A 19304-nucleotide genomic window follows, 5' to 3' on the forward strand; every position below is an offset into this window, starting at 1 on the left:
AATCCTCTTGAGTGCAGCCTGAACCAAATCAAAATGTAATTCCTATCTGCTTTTAATGTGCTGACATATTAATCTTAAAAAGACATATATTAACATGTATGGTTTTCTAACTCAGTATGTGACCCATCATTATTCTTATACATGGTTTAGTGGCCCCTATTTCTATTTGACTTTGACACCACTACACTATACCATGTTATCTCTTGAGAATCCAATCACTGGCAATAAATGTTCTTTGTATATGTGACTAACATACAATGAGACATACATTAGCTTTTTAAAAAATTACTTTTTCAAATTCTAGGATATAGTTGCTATTGAAACTGAAGTAAAATCTATAGAGAAGAAAGTTTCAAAAATCAAAGCAATCCTGTTTTCCAAAGAAATATTTGATTTTTCTCCTGAAGAACATCTTAAGCATGGAGAGGTGAGCATGGATCATTAAAAATATTTTCTGAATTTTTACGTTGTGTTTCTGCTATGTTTCTCAAATATGTAGCTGCTACATATTTGAAGATAGTAACTTAGTAAGGTGGAGAAGAATGAACAAGGTTTCAGTAGTTGTTAGTGTAATATTTGGATTAAAACTATATACAAACTGAAGGATACATGAAAACCTCAATTTAAATAAGTTCAATACTATAGCTATTTACTATTATGTATTATGTATTTTATTCATGCATGTAGCTGTATACTATTACATATACTATTATAGCTATATACTGTTATGTATAAGATACTTTACTAAGTTGTGGAGATACAGAGATGAGAAAAAAACATCAAATTCTCATCCACAGAGAACTTAAAATTTAGTGACAAAGTGAGACATATGCAAATAACTATAAATTAGAAGAAGATCATAGGAGGTGTCAAGCAAAATTGCTTGAGATGTTCAAGGTTGGCAGGGAAAGAGAACTGCTTGTTCCTGTTTTTGATCCTTGGGAAGATCAAAGAAGGATTCCTGGAAGATGGAACACCTGAGCTCCACCTGGAAGGAAGGAAAAGAGAGGAGTGGGTGATGATGTATACAAAGCCACAGGGGCAGAGAGGGCAGGGTGAGATCGAGGAATAGAGATCAGTCTATATTGGCTGGAGTTAGTGGTGTAGGAAGTAAATTATTGTGAACTGAGTCTGAAAAGATAGTTTAAAGCCAGATTGTGAAGGAACTGGAGATATAAACTAAGGAGTTTAAGTTTCATTAAATGCACATGGTGAACCGTTGCTGTTTTTTAAACAGAGGACTAGTGTCATGCAGCTCTATGCATTAGGAAGATTACAAATGGCATGAAGGGAAATAAAAGAGAAATTGGAGGCAGGAAGATACGTTTGAAGGCTATTACCATAGTCTAGGTGATAGCATAAGAGGGTCTTAACTAAGTGGTGGCAGTTAATTAGAAATTAGGGAACTTATGAAAGATGTTATAGGTAGAATCAACAGGACTTAGGAAATGATATTGTGTTCAAGATAAAAGAGATTGAAGAATCAAAGATGACTCCAAAGTTTTGAACCTGATTAAAAGAACGAATTAGAAAAGATATATGTGTGTATGTATAGATAGATATAGATATAGATATAGATATAGATATAGATATAGATATAGATATAGATATAGATATAGATATAGATATAGATATAGATATCTCCAACAAGAAGAACCCAGGGGTGAACTTAGAAGGAACAGTTATTAAATTCTTCCATAAAAATCTCAGCTCTATTTTCAGGAATATTTTGTCTAGTTACTTGATTCAACAAATATTAAATACCTTCTGTATACAGAGAATTGTGCTAGTCCCTGGAGGATGAATGAAGCTTAGGTAAAACAATATGCTCAAAGCATAACAGTAGTTACCACTAATTAATGAATTGTTATAAATTCTGAAAAAATAACAAATGATAGTATAAGCATACAATTTGATGATGGGCAATTATACCTATCCTCTTTATCTCTTAAAACTAAAATATTAGTCATGCACTAACAACCTGAGGAAACATTTTAAAATTCCTAAGTATTGTTTCTAATATTAAGTTATATAATTTGTCATTTTTCAATACTTAGGCTTTACAGTTACTTTTTCTTTCACATTTATACCATGTTGGCATCTTTTACTTTATAGGTCATACTCGAAAACATAAAGCCCATGAAGAAGTCCATTGCTGAGATAGAGTCTTACCAAGTGGTCCTGAGGTTGCCTCAAACAGAAATTAAATCTTTGCCAATATTTGAAAGGACAAGTCAACTTTCACAAGATGTGAAAATGTTAGAAAAGGTGGTCCATGAACAAAACGAACTCTTGACGGTGAGTGATTTATACTGACATAAAATTTAGTTGGTGGAAATATACCAATGTTGTTGATATTGTCATTTTTTTTTCCTTTTTTGCAGGGCAGTGAGGGTTAAGTGACTTGCCCAGGGTCACACAGCTAGTAAGTGTCAAGTGTCTGAGGCCAAATTTGAACTCAGGTCCTCCTGAATCCAGGGCCAGTGCTTTATCCACTCTGTCACCTAGGTGCCCCCAACCATTTAAATTTTTTAACAGTGGAGAGTACAGGTATTCATGACTGCAATCTGTTGTTCTATAGCTAGGTGGAATAGTGGATAGAGTGCTGAGCTTAGAGTCAGGAAGACCTGAATTCAAATTTGACCTCAGACACTTCCTAGCTTTGTGATCCTGGGCAAATCACTTAAATCTTTGTTTGCCTATATTTTATTAAAAACTCCAAAGCAATAAAAAAATGGCCATCTCACTTAAAAGTGATATTCTAGGGGGCAGCTAGGTGGTGCAGTGGATAAAGCACCAGCCCTGGATTCAGGACCTGAGTTCAAATCCGGCCTCAGACACTTGACATTTACTAGCTGTGTGACCTTGGGCAAGTCACTTAACCCTCATTGCCCCACAAAAAAAAGTGATATTCTAAAAGGTAAAAACAATAGGTTCAATTTAATTTTTTGGTTTTTATCCTCATATTCTTTATTGTTGTCCTGAGTGGAAGAAAGGAAGGAAGGGAGGGAGGGAGGGAGGAAAAAAGGAAGAAAGGGAGGGAGGTAACACAGCCTGTGTTTTAAAGTGGTTTCTTTACAAGATAAAAGAAGAAGAAAGGTAGCAGAAATTATATTTCATTCCAAGTCAGTTATCAAACTATGCAGCTAAAGTTTTACAACTAATTGTAGTAGAGGGAATCAAGTGTCCTTGAGTACATTTCTATGCATATGACATTGTTGATGAAGACCATTAGTCCAGTTGATGAAGTCCATTTCTTTTAGTTCTGCATCAAAGATCTTATCATAGTCAACTAAGAATAAGTTATCTGTATATAGTAGTCACTAAATAAAGCTGGATTATGGGAGTTTATGACTAGGGCTGCTAAACAAATATTAATATTCTGGTACAGATAAAAACTGGATTTATGGTTAAACATGAAGTGAAAAACGGTTCCATATTCACACTGAGAAAAATTCTTCACCCAGTGTTGTGGGCCAGGCCTCATTCAGGTCAATTCAGTGGTTCAGGTTCTAGATGGGAACAAAATGAGACACTTGTAGACCCTCTAACATTTAACATTTACTTAGCCCTAGCATGGAAAGAATATTCTACAAGGATACAGTACTGGTACTATCTTCACATAGAAATGTGTCTGGTCAGAAGAGTGTTTTGACTCACATAGACCATCCTTAAAGTTTAAAGGGCACTAATTCCAAGAGCTGACCTTTTTTATGAGGCATTGAGGGTTAAGTGACTTGCCCAGGGTCACACAGCTAGTACGTATCAAGTGTCTGAGGCCGGATTTGAACTCAGGTCCTGCTGAATCCAGGGCTGGTGCTTTATCCACTGCGCCAGCTAGCTGCCCCCCAAGATGACCTTTTAATGTCCCAGGTGACTGGGAAGCCATGTCAGAAGCTCAGCCCTAGTCCTCTAGACCAGTTAAGTCTCAAGGATACCTTCTCTACCTTTAGGGAAAAGCTAGTTAAAGCCACATGTCAGGGAGGATACTTAAATTTTGTTCCTGACACAACACTCCTTAGTGACACGGTGATAAAGGTTTCCTAGAGGACCTTCCACTATTTATAAGGCCTTAGAGTCATAATAAGATGATTCTGACCTCAGATATGAAAGAAATTCACCATTAGCAGCACTAATGGAGAGCTCAGTGTAGGTAAAAGAAAAACAAAAAAAAAAGAAAGAAAAATAAAAGCTGGCAATGTAATGGTCCCCTGGAGAAGGGGACTGAATATGAATATGAACAAGAAGCAATAACAATATGGAGGAAAGCAAAGAACAGAAATTTCAGGCTTCACTTCCTCTCTTTGGAACAGCTAAGTCCTGGATCTCTCATGTGGTTATGGGCAGTTTACAGTGGACCTTCTTATGTTAAACAGCAGTGATGGGTGAGAACAGGACTTTCTTAAAATGATAAGTGGTATCCATCTAAAACTGAGAGCAAACATTATCTCTTATGGGGATAAACTTGAAACTTTTCTGATAGGATTGGGGTGAAGTAACAATGTCCATCATAACCACTATTATTCAATATTATACTAGAGATGCTAGCTATAGCAATAAGACAAGAAAAGGAAATTGAAGGAATAAAAAGAGGCAAGGAGGAAACAAAATTATCACTCCTCACAGATAATATGATGCTATATTTAGAGGATCCTAGATAATCAACTAAAAAACTAATTCAAACAATTAAAAACTTTTGCAGGATACAAAATAAACCCACATAATCATCATCATTTCTATATACTATCAACAAAACCTAGCAGCAAGAATCAGGAAGAGAAATTCCATTTAAAATAACTTCAGACAATATAAAATATTTGAGAGCCTACCTGTCAAGACAAACCTAGGGATTATATGAACACAATTGTAAAACACTTTACACATAAAGACAGATCTAAATAATTGGAAAATATTAATTGGTCATGGGTAGACTGAACCAATATAATAAAAATGACAATTCTACCTAAGTTAATTTGTTTATTCAGTGCCATACCAACGAAACTACCAAAGAATTATTTTAAAGAGCTAGCTAAAATAATTACAAGATTTGCCTGAAAGAACAAAAGGTCAAGAATATCAAGGGAATCAATGAAAACAAAATATTAAAGAAAGCAGCCTAGCAGTTCCAGATTTCAAACTATATTACAAAGCAGTAATCATGAAAACAATCTGGTACTGACTAAGCAATAGAGTGGTAGGTCAGTAATTTAATCTTTGATAAACCCGAAGAACCAAGATTTGGGGGTAAGATCTCACCATTTGACAAAAAATTTCTGGGAAAACTGACAAGGACTTTGGAAGAAACTAGGTTAGACCAACGTCTCACACTGTATACCAAGATAAGACTAAAATGAAAGAAAGGGTGATATAATAAGTAAACTAAGGGAGCATAGGAGAACTTATGTGTCAAATATATGGATAAAGGAAGAGTTTATGACCAAACAAGAGATAGAGAGGATTATGGGAAGTAAAATGAAAATTTTTGTTACATGAAATTTAAAAGCTTTTGCACAAACTAATGCAACCAAAATTAGAAGGAAAACAAGAAACTGGGGAAATTGCAGCATTTCTCAGAGAAAGGTTTCATTTCTCAAATACATAGAGAATTGGACCAAATTATGAAAATAAGAACCATTCCCATCTTGATAAATTGTCAAAGAATAAGAACAGACAGTTTTCAGAAGAAGAAATGAAAACTATCAATAATCACATGAAGAAATGCTTTAAATCACTACTGGTTAGAGAACCGCAAATTAAAACAATTCTGATATCACCTCACACCTATCAGGTTGGCTAATATTATAGAAAAGGAAAATGGCAAGTGCTGGAGGGGAGTTGGAAAATTTGGGATAAAAATGCACAATTTGTGTGGTCTAGAGAACAATTTGGAACTATGCCCAAAGGGCTATGTGTGAATACCCTTTGACCCAACAATGCAACTACTAGATTTGTATCCCAAAGAAATCAAAGAAAAGGGAAAAGAACCTATTTGTATAAAAATATTTATAGCAGCTCTTTTTGTAGTGACAAAGAATTGGAAATTGGGGGAATACCCATCAACTGGGATATGACTAAACAAGTTGTTGTATATTAGTGTGATGGAATACTATTGTGCTCTAAGAAATGATGAGCAGGATGTTTTCAGAAAAACCTGGGAATAACTTACATTAACTGATGCAAAGTGAAGTCATCAGAACCAGGAAAACACTGTACACAGTAACAGCAATAATTTAAGAATGACCAATTGTGCAAAACTTAGCTACTCTGATCAAGGCTATGATCCAAGTATGATGAAAAATGCTGTCCAAATCCAGAGAGAGAACTCTGGATGCAGTTTGAGACATACTTTTTTTTTTACTTCATTTTTTTTAAATTGTGGGTTTTTTTCCACAGCATGACTAGGAAATAGGGATCCCTCAATTTTCTCTCACATGCAAGCTCTGCAGCTCACACCTCAGCCCATTGGGAGGATGTGTCTGGATCCTTATTCTTCAGGTTATCCCATCACCAAATTAATAGCTGCTAAAGTCCAGCTGTATTTGCCTCCCTCATAGCAGTTGGAGTCATTGAAAATCAGGCAAAATGGTGTTCCTCAGGGAAGTCAAGGGCCCACTGGACTAGTGGAAGAAATAGGGTGTTCAAGCTAGGACTGGAGAACTTAGCCTCTAGAAGCATCCCAATTTGATCATAAAGGGTGCTGACACTTGAAAGACCCAGAGGCCTCCTTTGCTTTATTCATCTTGTTAAAAGGATCCGCTTGGATCTCCCAACTCATAATAGGCAGCTATGAATAAAGTATAATGATATGGACCTGTTTCCTCCATTAAGTAGCAACTAGGGTCCAGCAACACACAAGCAGCTACTTTTCCAAAATGATATAAGTGGTAACTTCAGGGAGCTTGGTTAGACTCTACTCAGAATGTTCTTTATGAAAGAGACCTCTAAATACATGGACCCCATGGGGTCCACACACCCAAGGGAAAAGACTGTTGGGTGACCCTCCTTTAAACCTGAGACAGATTTGCAGATGACCTTGTATGTCAGGGTCATCAGGATTCCCAGATGGATATCCTCAAAACCTAAATAGTCCATTATGTTTCTACCTTCCTTTTTAAATTATATAAAAGCAAGTATTCTGAACTGTGCCCAGTATCACATGGATATAGTTCCCTATCCACTATATTCCTCAAACCTTGACAGAGTAGGCTAGAGTGCACTGGATTGCCTTTGTGTTGTTCTCTCACCCCTTGCCCTTCATACGTCAATATGTTCATCATCCGATATAGCACCTCTGCCATTGTGGCCTCATCTGGCCCAGTCTACATTGTGTTATCCATGGTGGTAGACATCAATACACTCAGGAAGTAGGGTTTATTTCACGTTTCTGCCCACCAGACTGTGGCAGTATCATCATTTCCAACCCAGCTGCATTATGCAAAACTAAATCAACCCCAGAACTCAGACAGCCTTAGCATCCTCTATCCTTTGGTCCCCTCATGCCCTCTGGTTGGAGAGTATGGGAGGTAGACATATGAGAGCTCCTACTTTCATCATGCCCCCATAATGGATAACCTCCCCCTATACTGCTACTTTTCAGCATCTTTATGTATCTTCCCCCATTGGATTGTGAGCTCCTTGAGGGTAAAGACTGTGCTTAGCACAGTGCCTGGCACATAGTAGAAATGTTTATTGATGCTAACTCAGTAAGGGAGAGTACAAGCAGTCCTAGGAAAGGTCAATGAAAGTATACTTGATGAAAGCAAACTTCTCCTCACAAGTATAAGACACACAAATAGAAACAAAGGCATTATTTGAGATTGGTAACAAAATTACTGGGGGCTAGGGACCCATCACATGGATGAGATCAGGAAGAGACTTAGTGATTGGCGTGACAACTTTGTTCAGTTCAGTAGTGGATTGTAGGATGGCAGGTGCCATCTGCCTTCCTTGCCAGTGACACAAGGTTTTTGTAAGACAAGTTGGTGGAGTGAAGAGCCCCAGCCTCTTTCATCTCTGTCAGTATGGAAGAAATAACTCTGACCCCCTTCTCAGAATTGATTTTGATGCCTGAGACAACTCTAAGGGTTTCCATTTGGCCATGCCCTCAATAACTGGCATAGAGGTTCCCTTGAGCCTCCATACAGGTACCAACTACCAAGAGCTCATGATGCCTCATGATGGCACAAGAGGATTAGATACACAATGTGTGTGTGTGTGTGTATTAGTTTACTTGTCACTACTTTCCATCAAATAAGTGAAAAAGTCTATATGCAGGATTTTTCACAGGACTTCTATTTTTTTCCCCCTCCCTTTTTTTTGGAGGTAGTTGTGGTTAAGTGACTTGCCCAAGCTCACATAGCTACTAAGTATATGAAGCTGGATTTGAACTCAGTTCCTCCTGACTCCAGGGCTGGTGCTCTACCTACTGTGCCACTTATCTGCGCCATAGGACTTTTAACAGGAATGTGTTGACAGACAGTACTGGTTAGCAGCCAGGCTGTTTGGAGTCAAGAAATGAAGTTCAACTGTCAGAGGCTCTGCTTTGGTAAAGCAACAGAAGAGTTCCAAAGACAGATTTCTAACTCAAGTGATGTTTTTCTTTCTATAGCTTGTCATGAAACAGACTAGTGAATGTGACCAAGAAATAGAAAATTTGAAGCACCGATTAAAGAATTATCCATCTGAATTTTCCTCTGAAAGCACATCTCCTGACCAAGCCACCACCTTGCCCCATGTACAGGTGAGTTTCATTTGTTCATTCAGTGTTTGTTGAGCACATTGTGTGACACACAATGTGAGTTGCTGTATTATCACATTAGTGGTTATTCCTTTTAACCACAGCCTATTTGCTCTACATATTTCCTACTTATTCTCATTACCCAAAGTGGTCAGTATAACTACTTGAACTAAGCAATGCTGTCTCCCCACAAAAATTCCCTAAAGAAAAAAGAGAATTAGAGCTTCCAAAGCTCATGGTATGAGGAGGTAGGGAATGTGCTATAGCAAAAGCCCACAATACTAACACATTAGCCAAATCATACTATCTCCTTCAGGCCTGATCTGCTTTGGAATGTCCCTAGATTAGCTTTACTTCATTCCTTCCAGTACTGCAGAGGCAGACATGTAGGTAGGTCTAAGGCTGCTACAACATAGAGAGATTTCCAGGAATCTTCTCTGAGCTAGGCCTACACCTGTGAAGCTGGGCCCAAAGTGTGGCAGCTGAGGAATTTATCTCAGGCTAGATTTCTAGGGGAATAAATTTTAGAAGAAAATTCTCATTATAGTGAATATTTTTGTGATGAAAGGACTTGATGTTAGGGTTTGATTTCATCATACTTCTGGAGAGAAGTTCTGGGCTGGTCCTGTTGCTGCTTCCTTGGGTTACTGAGTGTTGTGTTATTCCAGAATCTCAGGGACAGACTGAGAACTTACAAGCTCTCCCAAATCTCCCAAAGGGGATCTCACCCAGGGGAAGTCTGAGCTCTGCAAGTTCCTGACCCAGCTTTGGGTCTGTGCAAGAATAAACTACTCCTATACTCCACCCCTTGCAATCAGAAGGAAATCTCCATTGGTTCAAAGTGGCTGAATTGAAGAACCTCAGAGGTTATCCAGTCCAACCTCTCATTTTACAGACAAGGAAAATGAGGCCCACAAAAGTTATGTGACTTACAGAGGGTCATAAGTATCAGAAGTGAGATTTGAACCCAGGTCCTCTAACTCCAGAGTGAAGTTCTCTTTCCATTACACCACAGAATAGTACTCAATAACTTTTGTTGCATTGAACTGAAAATCCATTTCCTTTGAGTGTTTGTGAAATTCAGTATTTTAAAAATAGGAAAATTGAAGAGAAGATATGCAGGCTCTTCCTTTAAAAGCCTTTGTGCAATTTAAGGCTTTAATAGCTGAAATGCTTAAGTACTCTGTGTTCCCCTTGTGTCATAGCAGAGTCCAGGAACAGTAATAAATCTGTGATATATTTATAGATTCCTCCCCTGACCACCAAGATAACGAAGTGGCTTTGGGTCATAGAGAGAGGGCTGCCTTTGGTGCCAGAGAATCTGGATTCCAGGTCCTGGTTTCCAACCCCTATGGCCTGGGCAAGTAAGCCTCAGTTTCCTTATATAAAATGAAAGGCTTGGACAGGATGACCCCATAAGTCCTTTTCTGGCTTGAAATCTTTAATCCTCCTCCTTGATTCCTGATCAAATAACAGTGAAATCTGGGGCAGCTAGGTGGCACAGTGGATAAAGCACTGGCCCTGGATTCAGGAGGACCTGAGTTCAAATCCGGCCTCAGACACTTGACACTAGCTGTGTGACCTTGGGCAAGTCACTTAACCCCCATTGCCCTGCAAAAAAAAAACAACACAAATAACAGTGAAATTTGTCACTTAGAATTTCCTACTCTTGATAAAATAATTGTTCTTTCTCCACACAGAGAGAAATAGATGATATGAAAGAACAGATCCTGGGTTTGAATCAGAAAAAAGGAGACTTGTTGATGGGCTTGAAGACAACAGTCCTGGCTCTCCATCAGCGTTTGCAGCAAGAAAAACAGGAATTAGAAAAGGAAACAGAGGAATCTGGAGTGGTTGAGAGGGATGTTTCTGAATGGAAAGTAAGTATAACCTCCCTAGCAACAGACGTTTAAGTAAATCCTGTGTCACAGTGGGCCTGGCGTCCAGGAAGACCTAAGTTCAAATCTAACCTCAAACACTTCTAACTGTGTGACCCTGCATAAGTCACTCAACTTCTGTCTGCCTTGGTTTCTTCAACTGTAAAGTGGGGATCATAATAGCCCCTAAAATGAGATCGTTTACACTTACATATAACAGCCATTTAGTGATTGCTCATTTCCCCTTTTGTGTTAGGTCCTAATGAAATATAAAGATGACTAAAACGTAAGCTAGGGTCCTAACCTTCAGGGAACTTCCAGAATAGTAGGGAAACTATAACAAGTCCACTAAGATGAGTTACATATAGGGTGTCCCAAAAGTGTTAGTGCAGCTTTAAACCTTACTAGCTTTAAATAGTTTTGTCTTGTTTTGTTGTTTTTTCTTAAAAGACAACGTAAAAAAGGTGGTACAGTGGTTAGAGTAGTGGGCCTGGAGTCAGGGAGACTTCTCGTCCTGCCTTCAAATCTGACCTAGCTGTGTGATGCTGGACAAGTCACTTAACCCTGTTTACCTCAGTTTCCTCATCTGTAAAATGAGCTGGAGAAGGAAATGACAAACTGCTCCAGTATCTTTGCCAAGAAAACTCCAAATAGAGTCACAAAGAGTAGGACATGCTTGAAACAATTGAACAACAATACAAATAGTTTTAAGCTATTAAAGCTTAAATTACCATAGAATTTAAAACCTTACTAACTCTTTGGGAACACCCTGTATTTTAAAAAGAGAAACCATTTTGGCCAATATTTCGCATAAAAGTTAAAAGTTCCAGGAATGGTAAGGAGATGAGGGATAGGAAGGGGCATAGAATTTGTTTTTCCAACCCACCTGAAATTCTCTATTTTTGTCTGTGCGCTGCAATAATTTTTTTTTTTCTAAAAGGAATCTCTAAGCCAGAGATTGTTCATAAACATTAAAAAAAAAAATAATCTCAAGGTGTGTTTGTTCTGGATGTGATCCAGCACTCTTACGCATAGTTTGTTAATGAGGTGCTTGTGAAATTCCTGCACTAGCTAGGCAGCAGCCACCCTTTAAAGTCCCCACCTCCTCCTCCAAAGGACAGCCCTGTTTCAGTCAGTGGGAAGTGTGGCAAAGTACCTTCCTGACCCTGATGTTCCTAGGGTGGTGAGGCAGGGAAAGAGACGAGTCAATAAAACTGAAGGTTTGGGCCCCAACAAACCCGTAGTAATTTAGTCAGGCAAATCCAAAGGAGCTACTCTATGGCCATAGGGCCTGGAGCCACAGGTGTGGAGGCCTGTGTGGGTGGAAAAGAACTTAAGAGATCTGCAACTGGGATAAAAAGTAAGTTTCAAAAATAGCATCACAAAAAATGTGGAAAGGACTGGTTGGGTGTGATACTGTAGGGTAACCTGACTGGCTCTCTTTTTATACTGCACCTCTCAGCTGAAAAGGAAAGGATCCATGTCTCTCCCACCATCAATTGTTGAAGAAATAGAAGAAAGTTCGAAGAAGAGTGAAGTAAGGAAAATACTTTTTTTATTGCTAAGATTTATTCATCTGAAATTCTAAAAGAAAAGAAAATTAAGTGAAAAGATATGAAAATGAATATAAACATGGAGAATTTTTTAAAATTAATTTTGCTACCTTAGAAGATTTGGAGCAATTATACTCTAATCTTGTCTTTATTTGAAGTATAATTAAATGTATCCCAAAGCATCAGAGATGTAATGTAAAATAAGCCTATGTCAGATTAAAAAAAAAACTTCCTTGAAATATCATGAAGTTTTAAAGAACATGGTATTTGTTGCTCTAAGTTTAATTTTTAAAACTGTACTTTACCACATTTGAATTCATCTTTAGACTAAAGCAGTGCCACCTGGGACCAGAACAACAGTGTTCAAAAGTAATGTTACTAATTCTTACTGCTCCTGTTAAACCTCATAGAATAAGACATTTACAGATGTCTTCCATGAAATCAATTTAATTCTTATAAAAAAAACAACCCATGGATTACAATGGGCCCTCTGAAAAAGAGAAGAAAATTGCAGTAACTAATAGTTTGCATATCTCTTGCGCTACTGCTAAGAGGTTTAATGATCCTTATATAGATTGTCAAACTTATCCAGGGTCATTGGAAATGGGTCTAATTCCTTAGCTTACCTCTAGCCTCCCTGGGAAGTTAGTGAGAGCCCTAAGGAGATCCATGCAATGAAAAGAATGAGGAACCCCAAATTTCCATACTCTTTCCTCCAGAAAGGGAAGGAGGCGGGGCAGCTAGGTGGTGCAGTGGATAGAGCACTGGCCCTGGAGTCAGGAGGACCTGAGTTCAAATCCGGCCTCAGACACTTAACACTTACTAGCTGTGTGACCCTGGGCAAGTCACTTAACCCCAATTGCCTCACTAAAAAAAAAAAAGAGAGAGAGAGAGAGAAAGGGAAGGAGGGATATGAATTTGTGCATTTGTGAACAAGATAACAGAGGCAAAAAAAAGGAGATATTTTCAATCTGTTTTTTTTTAAAGATGCAGTTTAGAGCTAAATTTTCCAAGTTATATTCACAAGTTTCTCCAATATTTATCCTAAAGATAAGATTTTAAATATCTAACGTCTCAAACTAAACTCTTCTTTTTTGTGTGAAGAGAAAAAAAAGACAAAAACTGTTGGGATAAGAAAAAAATTCCAAAAAGAGACATTCTGATAATTTAATGAAGTCTTGTTTAAGGGAAGGTAATGAAGGCTAAAATGAAAAGATCTCTTTGCTAATGTCAATTCACTAAATACTGTCTTAGAATGGAGATGAGAGAGCAGAGTCAGCTTCTAATCCTTGGTTGTTACACTGGGGACATGAGAGAAACAAAGAAGAAGACAGAGCCTCCTCGTCCTCTGGAACACTCATACAGGTACCCATTACTTATTTCCTTTCATATGTTCCATCTCTATCCCTCACTATCTGTGTTAGCTTAGGAATTTTTTGCCTTTCCACTTTTTCCTGATTTTCTGGCAACAACCACTATTCCACCTCACAAATATCCACCTCACAAATATCCACCTCACAAAAAGTTGAGAAACAGAGATAAGAAACCTTAGGTGAGTGCACGCTTTTTATCTTAGGAAATAAAATGAAAGGACATCACCTGAGCCTTGATATTTTAGTGCTTGCATTCTATTGTCCGGACAAAAATAGAAAAACAGTAAGTATCATTTCCCATTTTAAAATTTGGATGTAAAGGAATAACTTGAGTGATTAAAATGTTCTCAGCTTTTAGAAGATGTGATTTAAGAAAAAGCAAACATACAAAGCACTATTATGTCAAGTAACATGTGAACTCAGTCTTCATATTCCTGCATCCCCCTTACATTCCCTCCTCTCTTGGGACCCTTGATTTCCATGAAACTATGTCTTCTTTTACTTGCTTTGGTGGTACTTATACTAAAAATGTAATGATACAGAGATGATTAGCATGGCCCCTGTGCAAAAATGACAAGCAAATTTGAGAAAGCATTCCCTATTAAAAAAGAAAGAAGGGGCAGCTAGGTGGCGCAGTGGATAGAGCACTGGCCCTAGAGTCAGGAGTACCTGAGTTCAAATCCGGCCTCAGACACTTAACACTTACTAGCTGTAACCTGGACAAGTCACTTAACCCCAATTGCCTCACTAAAAAATAAAAAAAATAAATTTTTTAAAAAAAAGTCTTCTTTTCTCTTTTCTCTTGCTGGCTTCTCTTCCTTTTTCATGTAAGTGTTCCTCCAAAGGCTGTGTCTTTATTATTCTCTATTTCTGTGTTATATCCTTTGTTCTCATTCTTGATAATGTCATATGTCATCCACTCATGACTTCAACTATATCACTTATAGCAATGAAGTGGTACAATGGATAGGGAACTGGATGTGGAACCAGGAAGAACTGAATTGAAATCCTGCTTCAGACATTTACTAATGAAGCGACCCTGGGCCAGTCAGTTTCCCCATCTCTAAAATGAAGATAACCTACCTCCCAGGGTTGTTGTAAAGCACCTTTCAAAACTTAAAGCTATATGTCAAGCAGTTGTCAAACTTTTTGGTCTTAGCACCCTTTTACACTCTTAAAGATTATTGAGGACCAGGGCAGCTAGCTGGTTCAGTGGATAAAGCACCAGCCCTGGATTCAGGAGGACCTGAGTTCAAATATGGCCTCAGACACCTAACACTTACTAGCTGTGTGACCCTGGGAAAATCACTTAACCCTCATTGCCCTGAAAAAAAAAAAAAAAAGATTATTGAGGACCATTGAAAGAGTTTATGGGTTATGTTTATAAATAAGTACCATATTCTAAATTAAAATGGATAAAAAGTTTAAATTATTATTAGTTCATTTAAAAGTAATACTAATAAATCCAACATGTTAACACAAATAATATATTTTTATGAAAAATAATGATTTCAAAAACAAAAAAACTTATAAGAGTGACATTGTTTTACATATATTTACAAGTCTTGTTAATGACTGGCTTAATTGAAGACAGCTGGATGCTCATATCTGTTTTTGCATTCAATCTGTTGCAATATGTTATTTGGGTTGAAGTTTGTGAAAAAAATAAATCCAGCTTTACACATATGTGTCATTGGAAAAGGGAAGAATATTTTAATAGGCAAATAATATGTTATTATTACTGTGAAAATAGTTTTGATCTCATAGCCCCTGAAAGGGTCTCGAGGACCACCAGGAGTCCCCAGACCATACTTTGAGAACTGCCTGTTCTATGTAAATGTTAGCTATTATTATGATCAGGTCTTTGCATATGAATCCTTTGCATTTGAATATGTTTATGTTTGTATGTGTGTATACACATATATATGTATCTATAAATGCTTAGGTACATATACGTGTCTGTTTCTAGAGAGAAACAGTGTTCTGACCTCTCCTTCCCCTGGACATCCTTTCCTCAAGTTTAACAAATACAAAACTACACTCATCAGATTCTTGCCAAAACCAGATCTTCTTAATTTTCTAATTGCTGTTAATAGCATTGCCATGATCCCAGCCATTCAAACTTAAAATCTTGGAATCATTCTTTACTCTTCTATTTTCTAAGTTATATCTAGTTCATCAATTGAGTCTAGCTAATTTTACCTGTGTAAGACCTTTCCTATATGTCACCTCCTGTTTGTTCCTGCTGCCACCACCCTAGTCCAGGCCCTTCTCACTACTTACATGGGCTGCTATTAGCCAAGCTCCACACTCTCATCCTCTCCACCCTCCTGTCATTTCCTAAAGCAGAGCTCTGATCATGTCGTTCTTTTCCTTAAAAACTTTAGGGGCAGCTAGGTGGTGCAGTGGATATAGCACCGGGACCTGAGTTCAAATCCGGCCTTAGACACTTAACAATTACTAGCTGTGTGACCCTAGGCAAATCACTTAACCCCAATTGCCTCACCAAAAAAACAAACAAAACAAAACAAAAAAACCAACTGTGAATACCTCTCCACTGTCTTATCAAATAAAAGCCCAATCTCTATGGATTGGCATTTAGGATACTCCACAATTTGGCCCCAATTATATCTCAAGCTATTCTCCCAATCTTCTCTCAACCCATGTAATGCCGAAACTAGACTACTTGCTGTCTTCCCCCCCAAAAAATGCATGCGTTCCTATCTCTGTAGGTTTATTCATGTCATTCCTTCAGCCTGAAATGCCCTCCCATATCTGCTTATCAAAATCATACCTATCTCATTTGTCTTGCATGATTGAACATGTATAACCTATATAAAGTTATTTACTGTCCTAGGGAGGAGGGTGGTGAGGGAAGGAAGGAGAAAATTTGGAACTCAAAAAAATTTTTAAATGAATGTTAAAAATTCTCTTTACATGTAACTGGGGGAAAATAAAATATTATTTTAAAAAACTGTCCCTATCTGGCTAAGGTGCCATGTCCTCTATGAAACCTTCTATGGTGCCTTAGATGGAAGGGATATTTTTCTGTTCTACATTTCCCTACAAGATTGTTTATGTATCTATTATAGCATTCTACCAGGTAGTCTAATTATTTTCATTTAGGTCTATCACCCTCACTATCTCATAAGTTCTGGGAAGTCAGAGAATGTTGTGGTCATCTTTATATTCCCAACAATGTCTAGCACAGTGCCATACACACAGAGGTTAATCGGCTTTTGTTTAATGAATGAATGCTTTACAGGAGTTCAAATTACACTGGAACTTAACTGCTTTGTGAAGACAGATATCCATGGTCAGAGTCCCCATCTGTTCTTTTTTACTTTCTCTAGTAGAACACTGGGAGGAGATATAAACAATTTGTGGAAGAGTGCTTTAAATATGTCAGACAGAAAAGAAGAAGCAGAACTACCACAATGAAGCTTTATTAAGTGATTCCCAGTGTTAAGGATCTGGAATTAATTAATTAAAAAAAAATACAACACCTTTCCAGGTCTAACTTAGCTAGCTATATATTCTTTTTTTTTTTTTTTGGTGAGGCAATTGGGGTTAAGTGACTTCCCCAGGGTCACACAGCTAGTAAATGTCATGTGTCTGAGGCCAGATTTTAACTGAGGTCCTCCTGAATCCAGGGCCGGTGCTCTATCCACTGCGCCACCTAGCTGCCCCCTAGCTATATATTCCTAAGAATAATTTTTGATAATGCATCTATGATGTAGCCATCCTCAGCTAAAGCATCAGACAGATGTAAAAGCAAACCAGATTAGGTAATATACGGAACAACACGGTAGACCAGAATGATGTGGACTCAGGATACTTGTGTTCTAATCCCAGCTCTACTTCTACTTGACCAGGTGACCTTAGACAATTCATTTAAACATTTATTAAATTCCTGTTAAAGAAAAGGTACAGTACTAGGAATTGGTGGCATAAATAAGAAAAAAACAACACCTGTCCCTGTCCCCAAGTAACTTGCTTTCTTAATGGAATTCAACATATGTACAAATAAATACAAGATGATTTGAGGAAAGAGAGAAGAAGGAAGTCTTTATGGAGGAGGTGATACCCAGTGAGCAGTGAAGTATCGTGAGTGACACAAATAATGAGGGAGTTCACTCCAGGTGTGAGAAGGGAATGTGAAAAGATACAGAAACAGGAAATGGAATGCCAAGTTTGGGGAATGGCTAGTAGTAGTCAGGTAGGGTTGGAATGTAGAGTTTATGAAAAGGAGGGGGAATATACAGCTGGAAAGTTTTGTGGGAGCCAGATTGTGGAGAGCTTCAAATACCTGGCATAGGAGTTTGCATTTTATTATAGAGGATATAGGGACACATTGAAGAATTCTGAGGGGGGTGGGGGGGGGTGATATGTTCAAACCTATGATTAAAGAGGGGCAGCTAAGTGGCACAGTGGATAGAGAGCATTGGGCCTTGAATCAAGAAGACCTGAGTTCAAATGTGACCTCAGGCACTTAATAGCTGTGTGACCCTTAGCAAGTCACTTAACTCTGTTTGCCTCAGTTTCCTCATTTGTAAAATGAGCTGGAGAAGAAAATGAGAAATTACTCCAGTGGTGACCCAAATGGGGTTACAAAGAGTAGGCACAACTAAAATGACTGAACAAACGGCATGATTAAAGAATATTGCTTTGGCAGCTGTGTGGAAAATCAGAACAATCCAGGTGAGGGATGATGAGGTCCTGTTCTAAGATGGTGGCCATCTGAATGCTGAGAGAGGGAACAAATGCAAAAGTTCTTTGGAGATAAAAATCAAGAGTTGGCAACTGGTTAGACATAGGGAATGAGGGAGAGAGGGGAGACAAGGAACCAGTCAATCAACAAGCATTTATTAACATGCATTCATTAAGTCTTAAGTATATTTCAGGCCCTGTGCTAAGGAAAAGCCAAAGTAGTCCTTGTCTTCAAAGAACTTATACTCAAATGGGAAGGACAACATGTAAATAACTAGGTAAATACAAGATATATACAGAGTAGATAGAAGATAATTTATGAGCAAAAAGTAACAGAGCTGGGGGAACTGGGAAAGACCTCCTGCAGGAGGGGGATGGAGCTGACTCTTGAAGGAAGGCAGGAAAACCAAGAGCCAGAGATGAAGAGGTAGAACATTTGAAGCATGTAGGAGCCATTGCAAAGAAACAGAGGTGAGAAATGGAGACTTATATATGAGAGCCTATGAGACCCATTTAGCTAGATTACAGAGGACATGGAGAGGAATAAAGTATAAATAAATATAGTATATGTACATATATATATAAAGTATAAATAAATATAAATAAAGTATAAATCAGGAAAGGTCAGAAGGGGCCAGGTAATGAAGAGTTTTAAATGACAAACAAGAGAATTTATATTTGATCCTAGATGGGGAGCCACTGGAACCCCTTGATCACAAAGATATGGTTAGAACTGGGTTTTAAAAAATTCACCTTGGCAGCTGAATGGAGGATGGATTGGAATGGAGAGAGTCTTGAGGCAAGGAGACCAGTTCAAATGCTATTGTTATAACCCAGGTGAGAGGTAATGAAGGCCTGAACTAGGGATATGAGTATAGGAGTGCATAAAAAAGGACAAACATACCATCGATGTTGTGCAGGTAAGTATGAGAAACTTCAAGATGAAGTCTTTTAAGTGAAGTACTAGGTGACTGGAAGGAATTGAGAAATTTGGAAAAGGAGAAATTGGGGGTGGGGAGGAAATGATGATTGGCTACATTGAGTTTGAAATGTC

The 19304-nt window shown here is 38.0% G+C and overlaps 1 protein-coding gene and 1 non-coding gene across 2 annotated transcripts in view; both read left to right on the forward strand.

Annotated features, from left to right (window-relative positions):
* Positions 1–19304, forward strand: part of SYNE2 (spectrin repeat containing nuclear envelope protein 2) — a 430300-nt gene that overhangs the window by 249629 nt on the left and 161367 nt on the right. The window contains exons 63-68 of the mRNA XM_043984057.1: positions 305–427; positions 2116–2298; positions 8609–8740; positions 10438–10617; positions 12077–12151; positions 13422–13532. Coding sequence (XP_043839992.1) covers positions 305–427; positions 2116–2298; positions 8609–8740; positions 10438–10617; positions 12077–12151; positions 13422–13532 — 804 coding nt within the window. The remainder of the gene's footprint in view (positions 1–304; positions 428–2115; positions 2299–8608; positions 8741–10437; positions 10618–12076; positions 12152–13421; positions 13533–19304) is intronic.
* LOC122744971 lies at positions 14039–14145 on the forward strand. The gene has a single exon (XR_006355293.1). It is a non-coding gene; the product is annotated as a U6 spliceosomal RNA (small nuclear RNA).

The sequence above is a fragment of the Dromiciops gliroides genome, chromosome 2, assembly GCF_019393635.1.
Source record: "Dromiciops gliroides isolate mDroGli1 chromosome 2, mDroGli1.pri, whole genome shotgun sequence".
Classification (NCBI taxonomy): domain Eukaryota; kingdom Metazoa; phylum Chordata; class Mammalia; order Microbiotheria; family Microbiotheriidae; genus Dromiciops; species Dromiciops gliroides.